Source organism: Saccoglossus kowalevskii, chromosome 16 (genome assembly GCF_978046115.1).
Source record: "Saccoglossus kowalevskii chromosome 16, keSacKowa6.1, whole genome shotgun sequence".
In the NCBI taxonomy this organism is placed as follows: Eukaryota; Metazoa; Hemichordata; class Enteropneusta; family Harrimaniidae; genus Saccoglossus; species Saccoglossus kowalevskii.
The window spans coordinates 27,784,690-27,804,761 of NC_140656.1; the positions used below are offsets into that span (position 1 = coordinate 27,784,690).

At 33.3% G+C, this 20,072-nt stretch overlaps 2 protein-coding genes across 2 annotated transcripts; one reads left to right on the forward strand and one right to left on the reverse strand.

Annotated features, from left to right (window-relative positions):
* Positions 1-2,875: 2,875 nt before the first annotated feature.
* On the reverse strand, positions 2,876-12,577 carry LOC100378927 (ras-related protein Rab-34-like). The gene is made up of 9 exons (XM_006821884.3): positions 12,234-12,577; positions 7,617-7,708; positions 6,196-6,363; positions 5,298-5,362; positions 4,792-4,925; positions 4,196-4,286; positions 3,889-4,014; positions 3,399-3,530; positions 2,876-3,013 (listed from the first exon to the last, which is right to left on the reverse strand). Exons 1-8 carry the CDS (start codon positions 12,288-12,290, stop codon positions 3,442-3,444), a joined length of 822 nt encoding a protein of 273 aa, XP_006821947.1. The 5' UTR covers positions 12,291-12,577; the 3' UTR covers positions 2,876-3,013; positions 3,399-3,441.
* Positions 12,578-12,975: 398 nt separating this feature from the next.
* On the forward strand, positions 12,976-19,763 carry LOC100378484 (large ribosomal subunit protein uL23-like). The gene is made up of 5 exons (XM_002739045.4): positions 12,976-13,083; positions 15,377-15,644; positions 17,732-17,908; positions 19,211-19,280; positions 19,687-19,763. The coding sequence occupies exons 1-5, from the start codon at positions 13,059-13,061 to the stop codon at positions 19,699-19,701; spliced, it is 555 nt and encodes a 184-aa protein (XP_002739091.1). The 5' UTR covers positions 12,976-13,058; the 3' UTR covers positions 19,702-19,763.
* The last annotated feature ends 309 nt before the right edge of the window (positions 19,764-20,072 follow it).

Below are 20,072 nucleotides of genomic sequence, written 5' to 3' on the forward strand. Positions count from 1 at the left end.
CACTATAATTTTAAAGTTGTCCACCACTCTGACCCATCCATTTATTTCCTAAATTAGTTCTTGCGACATTTATCTGAATTCTTATGATCTAAAATGACCTGTCCATTTATTTCCTAAATTGGTTCTTGTTATTTTTAATTAATTAGAGGGAACATCTAAGTATTATTCAATTGAATACAACATTTTTAGGAATAAAATAAAAAATTTACATCTATAAATCTTTGCAAGCCATTGAAAATGTGTCCAGGAAAATTGGAACTACCCACCTTCACATAAAATCTTCTGTTGACACCCCACAACGTGAACTTTTATTATTATCTCTATATACCATAAAGTACAACTCACATTTTTTGTGAATATATAATACAACAAGCAGCCTCTCGGCTGAGATAGCTTTGCTGTTAGCAATGCACATTTCAATTATAGAACAGAAGATATCATTAGAAAATGAACAATATGCATAGTATCAATGCAATGGGACTTGCTGTTTTCAACAAAAATTCAAAAATATCATTTTTCACCATAAATGACAAAAATATTCACCAAAATTACTGTAGATAATTAAGATATTATTACAAAATGAACAAATCTGAGAGAGGTCCACATGTAGTACCTATATATGTAATATCAAAGCAATTGAACTTGTGGTTTTTAACAAGAAGTCGAAAATATCACTTTTTACCAAAAATGACAAAAAGATTCACCAAAATTAGAGAACTAAAGATATCATTACAAAATGAACAAATCTGAGAGAGATCCACATGTAGTACTTATATATGTAATATCAAAGCAATTGGACTTGCGGTTTTTAACAAGAAGTCGAAAATATCACTTTTTACCAAAAATGACATAAAGATTCACCAAAAACAGAGAATTGAAGATATGAAATGAACAAATCTGAGAGAGGTCTACCCAAGGTACATATACACCAAGTATCAAAGCATTCAGGCTTGTAGTTTTCAAGAAGAAGTCGAAAAAGTAAAACATTGACGCGGACGACGATGGACAATCACTCGTATGATAAGCTCCGCTCGACAAAGTCGACAGCGGAGCTAAAAAAAATGTTTATATTAATTACTCTCATTTTATATGAAGGATTCTGTAAACAATTCTGGCCACTTGAAAATTCAAAAACATCGGTGAAGCCATGTTACGGTTGGGGGCAGTCATGCACACACATTAAAACATATCAATAAGGTACTACCGTAGACTGACAAAGTCAGGACTTTTTTGTTTTACAAAATAAAATGTAATTGTCACGAAAATAAGTGTGACCACAAAAGATTCACAGCGGGTGGGGAACATATTTTTATTAATTAAAAATTACACACATGTTTGAAAAAATCGCCCTGACTGAGGCCAGTCTAGTACTACCGCTTAATGGACGGTTGTTATAATTTAACTTATTTAATACAGTACAGCATACTAACTGCATGCACTCCATATTTGGTAAGTCCATGTGCTACCGGTAATAAAGAACAGTCCAAGACCATATATATGATATAGTAAACTGCTACATGTATGTACACTGTTTTGCAGTTATGTATTAGGTGTAAAATAAAATGTCACATTTGTCCGTTACTATGTAGTAGGGAAAGTTAGTGATTTGTTTATTACTTCAAATACAATATTTAAAAGATAAACAAGTCAAATTATGAGATGTGACTGTATTGTTGTACAAATTTTAGCAATTGCTCTTATACAACATTTGTTTTATTACTAGCGCATGTGATTTCCTATACATGTATATTGACGTAATTCAGTATACAATGAATGCAGTTTTTGGTTATATATTCTTTTATTTGAGATGCACTTCTAATGGAGAAAATATGGTATATAATATACAGGATGGAATAGGGTGATCACAAATGCATCTTTGTTTCATCATCGTTATAGTACAATGTAACAATAAATGTGCACACAGACTCAAAGAAAACAGCAGTCAGAATTGTTGTAATGTGGATTATACAAAAAAAAACATGCAGTATCAATTGATATCATTCATAAAAATTTATCAACAGATTTTTATACTAGAGTATATGCAAAGAGAATACAAAAAAATTGCTAATATCAATAATAAACATTTTTCAATAAAGTTAAAAATTATAGCACATTTGAACTTTGTAATTTAAAAAGACCAATGTTCAATTTAAAGCACACAATACATTCTGTCAGGTGTTATCAATAAGGTACTGTACTGAGTAAATTTATAAACAAGATTACCCATTAAGGCACACTGATCCTCCATTACAAGTAAATTATTCACTGGGTTTTAATTTAGCTTATTTCGCTGACTGGAAAAATGCGCTAAATTAAAACCCAGTGAATATGTAAAATTTAGCATAGAACACATCATCTAAATGGGAAAACCGTGAATTTAAAACCCACTGAATATGCCTGAATTGGTAAATCAGTGAAATTTAAACCCAGTGAAAATTAGTCATTTTACAGTATAACTCACAGTATTTGAAATTTGCCAACCAATATTAGGCACCACTGATCTCTTTGCAATTATAGTTTTATAAATGTTGAAGATGGGCTATTATAACCAAATATACCCAGAATCCTGTGAAAAAAAATGTGCCATATAGAGCACTTATTTATAAATGCAGCACTCTTTTAAAAGTAGGATAATTTTCCCCTCTACTGGATGATATATTTTTTTGCTGAGTTAACTGTTTCTATCATTTTATTGTGTAGACAAGACTTTTGAAATTAAGTTTGTTTTTTATAAATACCAAAATGCATTAAATTGAATACCAAGATAGAAATATAGATGGAAACAATCATCTAATAAAAGTAGGTATTAATAAAAACGACATTGAGTTGTAAATCTCCTACCATTATAAATACAGTGAACATATTGATAAATATAACAGTACCATATATAATGCTGAAATTTGGTTCTGTTTTGTAACTTTGAGATTGATAGTGAATTGTGTCCAGTAAGCCTGTGCACAGGTCGACATTGATGACTGCATTGGCACTTCACATATGGCAGGTTGATTCATGTCTACAAAATATGAATTAAGACAAATTGTAAATGCAAAGTGGATGTCACACATCACTCACACAAAACATAAGCAGGATTACACCTACAGGTTCATAAATTTGCTCTTCAGTTGCACACATCCAGGCAATAACACTCTTTAATTTACACTCTCAAATTATCACATCAGTGGGAAGCATTTTATGCAGTAAGTAGAGCCATCAATAAAGTATTCGTAATCTTGAATTAAAGTCGCCACCTGCGCATGCGCAGGAATTGAGTTCCAATCGATGATAACACACGCTAAAAACGCAAAGGCTCATGGGTAGACGCTTGTTTGTAAACAATGACATGCTATGGTCGTCTGACGCATACGCAGGTGACAACTCCCCCGCTTTAAGTGATTTACCTGCTGTTATGTCCTACAGCCATATATATATATATAAATTGAGCTAACAACAATTAGTGCTCTTTTTTCTTTGGTAGAAGCCAGTGTCTGTCAGATCTATAGAGCCTGTCAGATTAGTTGGTTTAGGAACTTCTGAAATTTTAAACACAAAATACTTCATTGGTTAGAAAAATTCATCTTAAACCAGTTATTAATTTGTATCTTAAGGTCTTTTATCGACAAATCAGGTATTGCACTAAATTACAATAACCAACACAGCTGGATAATAGACTTTATCGTACACATTGTTAAATGGTCATTTGTTCTTAATATTTATTATTTTGTTAAGCTTGATGTAAAAACATGAAATACATGACCTGCAAAGTTACACCACATACAAATAAAAAAAAAAAAATACATAATGATACTACAGTATATGCCACTAAACACAGCTACAACTACCGGTATATATAGGTGCTTACCGGTAGATAAAAACAGACAGACAACTTACTTATTAGTTTTCCATCTCCTCCAATTTTCGACATCATGGGTTGCCTAGACTCATCAACTTCTGCCAACACAGCGTTGTTAAACGTCATTGCTGCTAATCGGTTGAAAAACTCCGGGACATTCTCACCTGCAGTTAGATTACCACAATTATTGCATTGAAACAATTATGCTTGATAAGGGACTAAAACAACACATGTAAGATATTTTTTATGTTTTTAAAAACATTTGTACTCAAATTTGTATATTGAGAAATAACAGTGGATCTTTAACTATATAAATAGACTATGCAAATCTCTTTCTCAATTTACCTGTTTTTGAGGACACAGACCAGTACTCAGCGCTGAGTTCATTCGCTTTGGCAATAGCTATATTTTCAATGTCATCAAACCTGGATTGTGACTGGAAAGACATTTAAAATAGTTCAAGTAAATTCAGCATATTTACAACTATTGAAGTGCATTATATGAAATATCTTTAGATTTTGTAAGAGACAAAAAACATAGAAGTGAAAAGTTCACTTTAAGGTCTCTATCTCCAGTCACAGTTATTTTCACTTAAGTTCAAATGCTGTATCCAATCTTGGAAACTTTCAGGCAATGATAATCTGTCATGAACACTATATCAGTGCAGTTGTCCTATACAATGATAACATTAATATCATTTGAACAATAATGGATGACCCGCAAACCCATAATTGGTGAAATTATTGCTAAAATTATGAGTTGGCAATAAGTTCATTATTGTTATTATTTTATAGTGCTGTCTATACCAATAAATTTGCTGCCACAGTAAAGAAGAATCTTGGAGAAAAATCCAGTAAACAGTTTCACAATCAATGGCCTAGGAATCTGCATAATTTAAAACTTCAAACTTTTGCTTAAAAAAATGATAAATTTTCTCTTACACACAAGTCTTTTTTGGTTCCAACTAAAAACACTAATGCATCTTCATTATTGGTTTCTATGGTAGCATCCTCCAGCCACTGTGACGTCCGATCCAATGATGACAAATCCGAGAGGTCAAATACTACGATAATTACTGAATAAAGGGAAATAAAAGTTGCTATTATAGAATACTTTGCAGAGTACAAAGGTTTTTATTGAGGCAAAGAAAATGAAATCTACAGCATACCAGTGCACACTGGCAGAGGTCACAAAAAGTATTGGGACATTAATTGGAAAATGATTATAAATAACTGTAATAATTCCCAGTTTTGGTCAAATAACTGATTACTGAACTCCACTTTGGTATAACTATTTGTTTACAAGACCAGTATTTGTACAATTCATTTAATTTAAACAGATTCAAATTATGTCCACAAAAATACCTACTGAATTATTATGATGAATTAGCTGAGTTAGATAAAGCATATTGAAACTGACTTTTTAGAAGAAAAAGACTTTCCCTTACCATGAGCACCTCTGTAATAAGCTGATGCTATACATTTAAATCTCTCCTGACCAGCAGTGTCCCATCTGAGAAAACAAATTGCCATTAAGATATTATTATTTATTAAATCAAATCTAATTGTCAGTTAAATTAAAAAATACTGGTAATTATCAAAATTGGAACACTGAGAAGCCTGAAAACTACAGTGAGCAGTCTCTTTAAATTACTGAGAAGCCAGAGAATTGCATAAATGTGCATTTGATACAATAATTTTTTATTTGAAAATAGACGACATGGCAAACATAACCATTTAGAATTTTGAGGTTGAGGGGGAGCCTTGTTTTATTCTGGATTATCATACTTTGCAAATGTTTTTTCATTGTTAATACAAAATTCAATCACTTTCTTCGATATTTCAATCACCTGCTGCCTGTTACGCAACAGAGTAGCATAGCCCAATTCAAAGTAAAAGCCAAACCAAACAATAGAGGGCAGTATGCTAGTAACGTAAAAGATTATAGAACACTTCTTTGTATGTATTTTTTCACTCAATAAAGCAAAAGAGAGAATTGTGAAGTCAGTTTAATATTTCAATTGGATGGTAAATACGACACAGTATGTATCAGCACCTGCATGTATAGTGGCATGAATTCATAGAATAATATAAATTACTGGTAAGTTATTGTAAAAGACTTTATTTGCACTTGCTGAAGGAATTATTCAGTGAAAATAAAATCCAGCGAATATACATTTCTTACTATTTTAAATTCAACTCGTCAAAAATCAGTGAAAATAAATTCCACACAAAACATCCAAAAAGTCAGTAATTTAGCATTTTACAGTAATTTAGCGGACTATGTGTTGCATGTATATTCACTTAAACTTATGAAAAAATAAATAAAAATATAGACATACGTACATTTGTAAATTGAATGGAACATTGAGAATATCAAATCTCTCAACTTCAAAATCTACACCAATAGTAGCTTTATAATCCCTATTAAAAACCTCATGGCAGAATCTGTTAACTAAACATGTCTTTCCTACAGATACGTCACCTATTACAATACATTTTGATATCTTCAACCTGACGAGAAAATTAGAAAGACATAATACATTGTCAATAGGCATGATGAGTCACAAGGCTGACTACTTGTTTTATTTTTGTTTTATAATTCAAGTTTGAAATCTTTGAATAAGTGTACAGTAATAAATGCAACAAAATTTTCTTGACAATAGCTGGACATTACTGAGCAGTTTAGTAGATTCAGTTGTGCTCGAGTTTTTAGCATCTTAGAGTTTCATTGAATCACCAAATCGCACAACATCAAAGGAGAACTATATTACAAAATCAATAATAGATGTGATGTATTTTCAGATAAGATTACTGTAAAATACTTTATTTTCACTTAGAATTATTTTTGCTATTTTCACTGATGGAATGATTCAGTGAAAATGAAATCCAGCGAATATACCTTTTTTCCTATATTTTACATTCAACTTGTCAAAAATCAGCGAAAATAAATTCCATACACCCAAAGTTTATTTTTAGCGAAAATTAATTCCAGCTAAAATAAAGTATTTTACAGTAGTCTGAAATGCACACCAGAACTTTTCATATTTATATGGCAATTATTTTACTCACTGCATCTGAACAAACTAGTTGTGTTTAGCACACACCTGATGCAGAATTTGAAGAGCAATACATGATGGGATTTATTGTAGTTGAAACAATAAATAAGTTTGTCAGTAAAAGGCACAATATTTTTGTTTTCTATCATATACAAAGTAACTCTAAATGCTATATCTTTCAGATTTTATTTCAACCAAGTTGAGGATTCAAAATTTTTCAATACAACTTTAAAAGGTCTTGTAATAAATAATAGTGTCTATTTTGAATGAAATTTCGATTTACAAAAATATGTGCAGGATTTGAACTTTACTTGCACCCATTTCTAAAGCCAAAATTGATAAAATTGATTTAGCATCAGAGAACATCAAAGGGTACCACGGTTAATAACTGGTTTGGCATCAAGGTGATTGCCTTCAATACCTCTGTGAAGTACAAGCCCTTGATGTGTACTAGAGAGAGAAAGTTATCAGTACGACAGTATTAGGCAGACAAAAAGTATGTTTATTTTGTTCGTTTCAGATATACATCATCCTTAAAAAAATTGTTATTTTAAGTTTAACAACACAGTGCACTGTGGGAAATTAAATCATTCATTATGTAATGGTACCCATTATCAAACATGCAGAGTATGCCAATCGTTGTGTTATACCGGTAATATGGAAAGACAAAGACGAATGAAAGCAGGAATGACTCGTAAATATACTCACCCTACTGTTCCTGTTTTATTAGCAGCACATGCATTCTTCACTAACGTATGAAAACTTTGTTCTTTGTATGGTGTGGCTTGAATGTTATAAACCTGGAAATAAAAACATACATTATAATGTTAATGAAAGAACAGTGAAAAGCGATTCAAAAAAAGTAACTCTTTATAAATACATTAAAATATGATGTTCATTCAGTGTTATATATTTTTCAAACTTTTATTAACATATTTAACAAAAAAGAAATGTCACATTAGCTACGTTGGTATGCTATTCTATATATCTGTCAATAAATCACAAATCAGAGACACATTACATGTAAAAAAAAAAATCTTACACAATATATCAAGCATCAGCATATTGGAATATCACTAAAACAAGGTTTGCTAAATCCCAGTCATAACTTGTAAAGTAATTCAATCTGTATTCATCCAGCTACACATACAGTCGCACTAGACTATCGTTAAAAACATGATGATTCATAAGAAAACAAGTACAATAGATTATAGGTTTGGTAAAAATGAGTCATATAACATGATATGTCAGTCTGATATGTATGGTATGTGTATTCTCAACGACAAGCCAGGAATGATCTTGTCACATACATACTATTCAGTAGGGCATACACAGATCCAGCACTAAGATTGAATATTTTACAAAATATAACTACTATACTAATAAGCCAGATTTGATTTAACCAACAACACATGCATGGTACCATCCATAAATGTTCACTATGCAACACAAAGGTCTATGTATTCTTATTAAATAGCCCTTAATTGAGATTTATAATTTTCTAGAATTTCACTGTAATTTTGAACCATATAATGAAATATACATAATTCTACATTGCCTACAGATCTTAATCAAAATTTTTGAAACTAATTTTAATTTGAAGGTTTAATTATGATAATGGTGACAAACATAATGACTTCAGCGCTCAAAGGGTAGGTACAATGAGATATAATATGTGGTTACCATGACTACCAAATAAGTTATCTTCTTAGAATGCTATTTTAATAGAATTTAAGTTCTAAATGTTCATGTTTGGTCACCAACACCAGATATTCTACCCTAATATCTACAGTAGCTTGAACCCAACATAGTCAATGATACTAAGGAAAAATTTATCTTGAACATACAAAAAATTCATTCTAGTCATTGTCTTATTGTACGGTAGAATGTTACTCAATTAATTATTTTCATGTTAGAATGGAGAAAATGAAATGAAAATATGGCAACATCATACCCGGTTCAATCATACATCAGAGAGAAAACATCATGTTTTGTCTGTTTTAAGATATTTTAAATGTTGGTCGGTGATATGTGGTGAAAACATAAAATAGTGTCTCATAATGTACTTGTTCATGTCTAGTAGTATTACAAATTTTTTTAATGATGATATGTGTAATCAATGTGGTCTATGAAAAATGATGACTCAGCATTTTATGCATACATGTAATTTATGCATATTATATGACAGATTTGTTTAAATATAGATTGACAGTAAATTAAAAATGTCCAAATACTAGACAAATTTTGACACAAAATATAGTATCATTTGACCTACTACTAGCTCTTATATAATTAGTATATAATTATTTCTTCTAACAACATTTTTTTTATATCAGTCTGTTATTTTGGAGCATTTTTACAACAATATTCCAAAGACGTTTTCACAGGCAAAATAAACTGTAATACTTATAATTATATTTTCACTTTTTGATAGTTTAAAACCATTCACTAAGGCACATCTTTGCCAAAACTACTGTGACTTTGTGACCTCAGTGGAATGTTAACCACTGTTAAATTTAGAAATTTTCCCCTGACTTTTTTTAATTTATGACTTTCTCTTTCATAAAATGAAAATGATGTACAATAATTATGCTAAAGTATAGAATTTCAGTACTGGAAATAATTCACTTAATTGACTAGACTGTCATGTCCTTATCAGTGTTCTAATATCACAATAATACATACATAGGAAATGCCACGAGTACAAATATAATGGGAATATCAGAAATGTGTTAACATTAAATATTTATGTATGGTTATTCATTGACATTGTGTCTATACTCAAAAAAAGCATATTATAACACCCTTCCCTTTCATCTAACATGAAATCAGTTAAACATTAATCCATTGTAAATACTAAATGTCATAATACCAATATATAAAAGAATAATCCTTAAAAATAAAGGTGTCTTTGAAAAATTCAACTATTTTTTCAACCAGTATCAGCACTGTTAATACGGTAGTCTTACTCATTGTTGATGTATGTCTGTTTTGTTTGGTTGTCACTTGACAACAGTTGACAACAGCAATGAACTTGTTGGCACTAAGGCTACTTCTTATATTCAAATTACACAGAAAATTATTAAACTTTATTAGTAGCAGCAATAATATTACTACGTTTGATGATTTAATCACTGAATAATTTTTGACAAATCTATTCCTACTTTGTTATACCCGGTACCTAAGTTCTTCAGTTTCAGTAATATAGATGGGTTCTAGTTGAATGCTGAAGAATAGAAAATGTGCACCCACAATAATTGTGACGTGTCATACATGTGTGTACCTAACTATGAGCAACCAAATGTCACAACAAATATTAAATTAAAACTCAGCATAAATGATATTACCGGTACCCTTGTTGTAGCCAGCCATACAATAATGTCTGTTTCGAAGCTTAGACTTATTAATTAAAGGGTATAGACTAAAATGGCTAAGAGAAATCTTTGCCAACAATTATGTGTCACAAATGTTGAAATGGAAATGAAATCCCACACTTCTATACACGCACATATGGTAGTGGTTTTATCATACAATCATTGACTGACAATGTATATTAATTTTGAGAATAATTGGTACACGTATCATATATCACAGTCCACTATTGAGTATTTAAATTTCCCAGCAATTTGACAAATAAATGCAGCTTTTAATATTATGAAGCCAAACCAATGATGTTTATCGCTAATGACAAGAAATAATATTTGTATACACACTTCTAAAGCAGAATATGTAGATGTTACCCTGGGGACATTCTTTAATATAACCAGTCAGAATTTTTCATTTAAAATGATACACAATACAAAATATGTATTAAAATATTTATAAACATTTTGTAAAATGAATGTACACTAGTATTAATTAATTAATACGTGTATGTACAAATTATAATAATAAGACAAGAGAACACTGGGGTGCAGAACTATTAAACTTGTGGAATATTTACTAGGTAAGGTTGTGAACACACAAAAGGCTTGTAATGAGTTGATTGTAACGTGTTGATTATGTCGACCACAATAATAATGTGAACATATTTAAGAATAACTATCACTATGTAGACAGTGGGATACAGAACTGAAGAATATAATATGATGCTTATCTGAACTGAACCTTTAATGTCAAAACCACTGGTATTATCAACTTCACCCAAGCTTGTATATTTTGTATACACAAATAATTTTTGTATTCAGTTTGTAAAAATTGACAAAAATCTTAGACAAAAAAAGACTACTAAATCACTATATTAGTTATATGTTAAAATTGTATTGTTGGCAAAGCTTAGTTAAAAGCCATTCGAATTCGATTGAAGCGCGGTTGTCATCGATATATGGGTCTCATATAAACAAAAATGGCGACTTTGACTGTTGCGCAGATCAACGAGTACGAACTGAGACATTTCCAAACTTGAATTGGGTAATTTTCATGTGATTGGAAGGTTTTCGAAGGAGTCACCGGGGGTAATCAGTGCAAGTCGCGCCCAGGTCAAACCTCATACTTGTGATTTCCATTTGAAGAGTGCATTGGATTGTGGGAAAATCAATGTTTATCAACACAAATGTCGAACATGCGACGACGACGACTACCGCACTTTAATCAAACCAGAAAGTTATGGCATTCGCAACTTATGCTGATTAAAGTTATTTACTGTTTTCAGTAAAACAATAAATCCTGTCATGCATTCATGTTGAATTCTGTGCCGGGTGCGCCCTAAACAACAACTAACCCAGAAAGTATGTAATGTTTGATGTTCCTCCAAATTTGCTCACATTTTTAATGGAATTTGATTTTTTAATATAGTTGTAGTCCATCTTTGATTGTTGAACAGAGAATCACATGGGTGACTTGATGACACCCTAAGATGCTGAAAACTCAATCACAATCAAATCCATGGAAAGTACTGCTCAGTGATGTTCAGCTATTAGCAAGACATACAGATATCTTATGAATACCGTAGCTGCTACATTTATTACAGTACACATATTACAACCAGAGAGCTACAAACAATAGCTCCCTTTACAACATGTCAAAGGAATCAAACTTTATTCTGCCCACAATACAACTTTAAAATAATCAAACACATTACGATAATCGTTGTTGTTTTGTTCATCTTTCCAATCTTCGCTCTGCGTACAGATCTGCGACTGTAGATGTGGATGTGATCGTTTTCACTGTGGGGTGCCATCAAGTCCCAATGAAAATATCACCCCTAAAACAGCCATGTTATTTACGGAGCATTATTTCAATCCCAGCTGACTCCACCACTCGAAAATGTTTGGGATGATATTGTTAATATGGCACTGGAGCGAATATCAATTCAATAACACTTACCTCTGGAAATTTTGTAATCGTTCTATCACGGGTGGCTTTCTCGTCACGTTGCCTCATTTTTGTTTAAAAAAATGTCCAATATGGTAAAATAAATAATACAGGAGTTACGTCAACAGTCCGGAATCTTTGGACTGACTAATCAAACGCACAGACTGAAACTGTCGCTTCTTCACTTGGCAATTAAGAAAGTTAACCAGCCACAAGTGACATTCATTGCCAATGAGCTCTTCAAGTTAACCATAAGAGTATTAAAATAGATTCAAAAACTTGAATGCTCAAACTAGGTTTAAGAAACCGGTGTTGGTTGACAGCTGGAGAAACTCACGAAACGAAGCCAGACTCAAGTATTGGCATGACCCCGGAAGTAAAACTTACGAAATTTGTGTGTTCGTAGTTATTTTCTAAATAATCACAAACGTTTCAATTTTGTGACTGTTTTGCACTTAGATGTTACACAATATTTTTGTTTCTCAAATGCATTTCAGGAAAAGAATGAACCCTAAGGAATTGAAAAGATATTTAAACTTCATTTTTATTTAGGAAAACGTCATTATATTCTTTACGTGGGCATTCATACTGAAGTGGGGTGTATATTAGTCTAAAACAGAATATCTTCAGTAAACTAGAATTCAATATGAGATAAAATAATTAGACAAAACAACACAATAATTTATTATAAACAGGTGTTCTGAATATTTATATATGTATATACTATTGTTGTTTAGTGGTAATAACTGCCCACCCACTTTTATTTATAATGTAACGTCCCCAGTCCCTGAATGTTCGTTGCTGAAACCCGTCCACTGCTCTGCCTTTTCAACCAACATGGGTCCTAAGACGAGGAAGGAAGGTAAATACGGCACTGAGATTTTGGTAGAATTTGCCCACCGTATGGCATTTTCCTTACTCATGGCGCATAACTAGGTTTCCATAGCCAGTTTAAGAGTGGTTAAACTTGTTACACTCTTTCGAAAATGACAAATATACATTAAATCGAGTGTCATTGCAAACGATACGGATGTCTGCTGAAGTCATGTATTCATAAAATCCAAGCGAACGCTGCTGATTACGTCGCCGGATTTTATGATATGTGGCAGCGCTTCTATTAACATTAATAGAAGTAGATTATAAATGCAAAATTTGGTTGAATCTGTGTGTATATTAGAAGGTTGGGGCAGGGATGCGATGAAGATCTCGAACAAAATGAAGTCGCGCAAATTGCGAGATAATCACAAAATCGTGGAAATTAGGGAGTCGGTAAAAAAAAAATAAGTCTTCATATTGCATCGTTCTTAGGTAGTGTCCTTGCTTTTTGAATGTTGTGGTAAATCTTGTTTATTTTCCCAGTCAAACCTTTCCAAGTGTTGTATGACGTTCATGGTTAGAAACATATTTGACTCGAACCATGGAGGTAGAAAAGAGAAGGAGTGATGACGCTATTGTTTCCGCTGGTTTCATGATGCTTTGGATTTGTTTACTCAGTACACATTGTAATTAGTTTGCAAACACGCTGTACAATGTCACAGTTAATCGGCTTACACGTTTCGGCTGTATTCGGAAGCTTCACGAAGATTCTCAACGCACTGTGCATGCCCAAACAAATAACAATAATACAAAATGCAGCGAAAAACGTACGCCGAGTGTACTCAACGCCCGAAATCTATTACAACAAAAGGCGCGATTTTAGACATCTGCACAGTTCTGCACACCAATGAAAAATGACGAATCAAAACATCTTGTTATAATCTTATCATGTATCTTTAAATTTCACTGCGGAAATTTGCGGGAATTTTTTAATCAATGTTCCAAGTTGGACGACTATTGCGATGAAAAATATCAAAAAGAAGTAAGCACACATCTTGGTAGCGTCCGTATGCAGAATTTCCGGTATCTACAAGTGTGAAATGACCTTTGTGGTCCGATAAAGGTCATTGCGCATGCACAATTCTTGTATTTATGGTTTGCGCATTCAATTTTATAGACGATGTTTAAACGTAATTTATTTTTTTCAGTTCTACTCTCGTTTTCTTGTGTAAATAAGCGGCTATCATCATGTAGATAAAACGACTTCTAAACAAAAACAATAAGTGGCTTAACCAGACCGAAAACAAAGGATGTTTATAAGATTAACATGGGCTTAAATAGCGTCCTTACTCCTTCTCTTTTCTACCTCCATGCTCAAACATAATGTGTTCGCAGTTTGTTTCTTGTGAAATCTTCACTATACATAGTTCTAAAAGTTTCGCACACTTGTCTTATAAATCCTTGATAAATGTTGTATCTAACATGTATCCTATACATGCTGTGAGGTTACAATTGAGCATTAGTGTAGAATAGGGATGTCTGTTTTAGGATTATGGAGTTCTGGTAAAGAAATTATCGTTACGTTAGGGGGTCTATTTGAGTGGAACGGTTTTCGTTCCTGTAATGATAAATGCTTGTTTGAATCGGATTTTGAATGGCGATGAACCCACTGTCTAGTCGTGTACAAACAACTTGAGAACATCACCAGCTATACAAGTATTACTTGGCATGTACGAACTCTAGGAGAACCTCTGTCATATTTGTTGGACTATATCTTCAATTCTATATTTTTAGTGACTATTTTTGCCTCTGTCAAAAATGGCTATTTTAAATTTTTTCTTGTGAACTACCAGCTCCAATTACTTTGGTCCTTGCAACAAGATAACAATTTTTAGGGAACAACTACCCCTGATATATTAACCACCATAGTTGTGATATGGCTAAAACACTACGATAACAATAACCACAGCAAAAAGCCTATCATATATAACATCAACTTTGTTTTGAGGAAGACACTACAAAGAGACAGCTGAGCTATTTAAACTGTGAGGTCACTTGTTTTGCTTTCAATGTTACCTGAAATACACTACTTACTTTAATTTGTTGCTTTGTATCCAACATTCTTGTAAATGATTTCTTCAGAAAGGAAAAGGGACATTTGAATTTCATCTTGGGCATTGATGGCAAAAGTGACACAATTTTTGTAAATTTGCCACTAGACAACTGGTGAAGGGTTAATTTTAATACTGACTATCAGTGGGCTCACTCCGGTAGTGAACCGGTGAACATGGAGACATGTATTTATGATTGACAACAGTGTGTACGTTTAATTTTCATAGCCCGAATTAAGGCCGGCAAGAAGGGTCCTGCTACAAAGGAACCAGCTGCTAAAGTTGCTGCAAGAGCTGAAGCTGCTGCAGCCAAAGCCAAAGCAGATGCCTTGAAAGCCAAATCAGATGCTCAGAAAGCTAGAAAAGCCACACTGAAGGGCACTCATGCACAAAAGAAGAAGAAGATTAGAACAACAGCTAAGTTTAGGAGGCCAAGAACCTTGAAATTAAAAAGGAACCCCAAGTATCCTCGTCGCAGTGTTCCAAAGCGAAATAGGTAATAAGGTTATAAGACATGTTGCAGTGTTCTCCCCAGGAATTTAAACCACTGTGGCGGACTAATTTGCATATCATTTGCATACAATTTACATAATAATAGAGATTGACCAAAGCACATTTACATCCACATAACAAACAACATATATTTTCAAAAACAATGTGGCACATATTTATTTGTTTCATACAGTGTTATAAACACTATTCTTTTGGGACATTAATGAGCTCAGTCACAGTGCAAATATTTTTTCTATTGGAGTCAAAATATTACGTTTCACAATTTAGAAGTTTGAATTTAAAAATGAAAAATTGTCAAATCGAAATGGAAATGCTGCAGACTATTAAAAACAAACAAACAAATAAATTGTAAAAGGCTAATTGAAACGCATTTGAAACGTTTCAGCCAGGAATATGTTCTCGACTTCCATGATCTTATTTACTACAAAAACATTCTCCTTCAAAAAATTGTTCATTATTCGTACCATCAACTTCTACAACGTTTACATTTACAGTAATGAACGAACAAATAAAACTTCCAAACGATCATCAAAGTTACGACGTGACTTAACTTACTTCGCGATGTTATACACCGGTTATATCAATAATTCCTCATACTCAGTCATGCCATGAAAAAATGTTACTTATTTTTTTATATGAAATAAACGTAAAATTTGAGCGATTATTTTTGATCACTCGATCGCTTCGGTGAAAAACAAAGACCGCCATGATAATTGTGACGTATTAGTTGACCGGCATGTGTCCTTTGACCCGATGGGTCAAAAACGCCATTAACCAATCAGAATACCGCATGGTAATGCCGGCAGAACCCGAAGTTTTCCGAATGGTAGTGATCATAAAAATTACATTGCGGAAGTAAAGCGATGTCGTAGCACGATGTGTTGGTATGGATTTCAGATGAAAACTGCATGATGGTTTTCGAAATAGGTGATAAGCAATTTTTAAAAGGTAAAAGAAGTCTTGAAAGAAGAGTTTTTACATGATTCACGATGATAAAAGTTCAAATGTATTTTACCCAATCACGCAATAAACACGTTTTTTTCTTGAGTAGCGTAAAAGATCGTGAACTCCGCTTTGCCCATGTTATATCGGGGTGGAATTGATTTTGAAAAAATGTTAGCTTTCAATCTAAAGACTGCGTTGATCGTTAAAGTATTTACTTACGAACAAAGAGGTGCTAATTTTACAAAATTAACTTGTATTGTTTATAAGCCACTACCACATCGTGCGACTACGTCTATTGTTTACAAATTATAATCCACGACTGGCAGGATGCGTGTCGGTCGGTACGTCAGACAATAGTCCTGTCGGAAGCGTGGCAAGATCCCTGATAGCTACGTATTTCAATCTATATTTCGTAATACAGTTCATAGGATGAACAATGAAAAAAGCACTGTGGCGGTCTTATTAATCACCGTGGCGGCTCGAGACCACAGTGGCGGGCAGGAAAAGCAGCGTGGCGGGCCCCGCACACAAATTGAATGCTGGGGAGAACACTGTGTTGTCATTGTATTAGCTACAGCTTTTATTCTACCTGACATTTGATCATTGCATTTTTGGGTCTGCTGTTATCAAAGATAACAGTGAAACTGTCCTTGTAAGTGATTGTCAGTCTGTCAACAATTGCATTTTCTACTTGTTGAAAAGTACCAGTTTTATTGTGAATTATTAAAGAATATTTGTGTAATTTTTTTGTCAAAAAATTTATTGTTGGCTTCTTGAAAACTTTGAGGATGAAAACGTCGAGCAACACTTTTTAGATTATTTCCTGAATTATTAGTGAAGTAATAAAACAGACTTTCATTGAAACCATTCAGGACATGAAATTGCTAGAGCACAATTTAATAACAATTACAGTAACTACTGGGTATGCATACACAAGAGCTCGTTTGTTAGCAAATATTTTTGTCATTTTAGGTAAAAATATTTTGCTTCAAAAACTTCTTGTAAATGACCAGCCAAATTGCTTTGATACTTGACGTGTAGATACTTTAGGTTAACCTGTCAGTTTTGTTAATTTTGTGACATTAATTCTCTATTTTATTGATAAGATGTAATTTTTTTTTACAGGTTAGATCAGTACAACATCATTAAATTTCCACTCACTACAGAGTCCGCTATGAAAAAAATAGAAGACAATAATACGCTAGTATTTATCGTGGCCCTGAAAGCTAACAAGCCACAGATAAAACATGCTGTAAAGAAATTGTATGATATTGCTGTTGCGAAAGTCAATACACTTATCAGGTAGGTCAGACATAAGTTTTGAAATCTTACAAAATTTACTGGCCATTATTGTACTGTGCATTCCATCAGCTAAATAACAAATGGCGATCTACAAAACTACCAAGGAATATTAAAATGCGCATCTTCAACACAGTTGTCAAGCCGGTCCTCCTATATGGTGCAGAAACATGGAGAACTACTGTTGCCATTATTAGGAAAATACAGACCTTCATCAATACTTGTCTTAGGCGTATCCTCAGAATTTCCTGGCCTGAGGTAATTAGTAACCAAGACTTGTGGGAGATTGCTCATCAGCAACCCATTGAGGCAGAGCTCTTGCAGAGACGATGGCGGTGGATTGGCCACACCCTACGGAAACCAATGCCTAATATTACTAGACAGGCATTGACTTGGAATCCCCAAGGAAAAAGGAAGAGGGGAAGGCCTCGTAACTCATGGCGCAGAGACATGGAGGCAGATGTTAAGAAGATGGGCCGCATATGGAAAGAACTGGAGACGCTGGCTCAGGACCGCTCTGCCTGGAGGAACCTGGTTGACGGCCTATGTCCCAGGAGATGCGATAGGCGTAAATAAAATAAAATTGTACTGTGCACTTCACTTTAATATTAGATGTGATTAACAATTACTGTAAGAATGTATGGAATTTACATGTAGAAGCACTAACAAATTTGCAAACTGAAAGCTTCAAGCCAATAAATTAATGTCTCTATTTATTGTACATGAATTTTAATTGCTAAAACACAATTACATGACCAGTTAACACAATCCAACCTCATTTTCCTGACATCTGCTACCATGAGCAAAAACATGCTATCTGAAGTAACAGTCTGTGCAAGTGGCGGTAGTCACAATACACTTTGCTAGACTGCAAAGTACTCCAGATTTTCCACAATTTTATGTTATCAAATTTCAAAATGAAAGATGTTACTGTATGAAGTGATACATGTATCCTCAAGTAGTAAATGGAACTGGAGCTCTGCTAACCCCTTACCAATCACAAAATGGCCTGGAGCTCTGTCATCAAAGATGATACTCACCAGCAGTAAATTAGTTTCAGAGTTGACTAGGTACATCAAATTACTTTGGCCACGATAGCTCGGACAAATTATTCTGAAAAAATTGAACAAGGAAATTGTTGTTTATTGTAAATTATTTCTCTGTGGGTTTGAGCTGCACGTTTTATGCAGTGAGCTCCACAGTTGTAGCATAGCGTGTGCTTGAATTTTGTGCAAAATACTTGCATGCTATTACTTTCATTGGCAGTAAGACTAATATTTATCGTTTCACTTTATTTACCTTTAGGCCTGATGGACAAAAAAAAGCTTATGTACGTCTTGCTCCTGACTATGATGCCCTTGATGTGGCTAACAAGGTAAGTCGCATGGCAAATGAAACTAAATGTAAACATGCATAAGCCACAACCACAAATTACCAGTAATTCTTTGTTTGCTAAATGTTTTTTTTTTTATTGGCATATTATAAAGTAATCTGTTTTTTGTGTTTTTTTTAAGTGGTGATCAAATTAAACAACTAGCTGTGCATGCTGACTATTATGTGTAATTAAAACGCAAGGGTTGTCACCTGCGCACACGTAGGAATCGAGTCCAAAGCAACAATAACACACTAAAAAAGGAAAAGGCTCATGGGTAGACACTTGTTTGTAAACAGTGACACGCTATAGCCAATCTGATGCATGCGCAGGTGACGACTCGCCCACTTTAAATATAATAAATTCATGCGTATTTACAACTAACATCATTTTGTTTGTTTTGTTTCAGATTGGGATAATCTAGGAAGTTTGTCCATGTGGAGGATATGTATTAAAAAAAAATAAACTAAAAAATTATTGAAATAAGTTGTCAAGTTTTAGTGTAAATGTTTTTGTTTGATTGTGGAATGCATTTGTTTATCCTGGCTGCTCAACTTTTATACCACTGGTTACCCATGCTCCACTATTGGAATGCCTGCTAATGTTTGTGTTAATAGTTACAAAGTTGCTAATCTGAATATGCTAATTTTCCAATTGATGAATGTCTATTCCTCATCCCCTGCACACAGTTTAGCAGGTTAATCGTCAATATAATAGCATTCAACACCTGGAGTGGGTAACCAGTGGAACTTGGGGAGGTACCCAGGACAACTTACTCTACACTCCATTAAATAG

What these genes read in the sequence shown, in the direction of transcription:
- LOC100378927 (XM_006821884.3), bottom strand. Translation starts at nt 12,290, where the DNA reads ATGAGGCAACGTGACGAGAAAGCCACCCGTGATAGAACGATTACAAAA. An exon ending in AATAAAACAGGAACAGTAGG is followed by an intron (nt 6,364 to 7,616) that starts GTGAGTATATTT and finishes TTTTCTCGTCAG; the next exon opens with GTTGAAGATATCAAAATGTA. An exon ending in GTCTGTGTCCTCAAAAACAG is followed by an intron (nt 4,015 to 4,195) that starts GTAAATTGAGAA and finishes ATCTAACTGCAG; the next exon opens with GTGAGAATGTCCCGGAGTTT.
- LOC100378484 (XM_002739045.4), top strand. Translation starts at nt 13,059, where the DNA reads ATGGGTCCTAAGACGAGGAAGGAAG. An exon ending in TCCTAAGACGAGGAAGGAAG is followed by an intron (nt 13,084 to 15,376) that starts GTAAATACGGCA and finishes TAATTTTCATAG; the next exon opens with CCCGAATTAAGGCCGGCAAG. An exon ending in AAAGTCAATACACTTATCAG is followed by an intron (nt 17,909 to 19,210) that starts GTAGGTCAGACA and finishes ATTTACCTTTAG; the next exon opens with GCCTGATGGACAAAAAAAAG.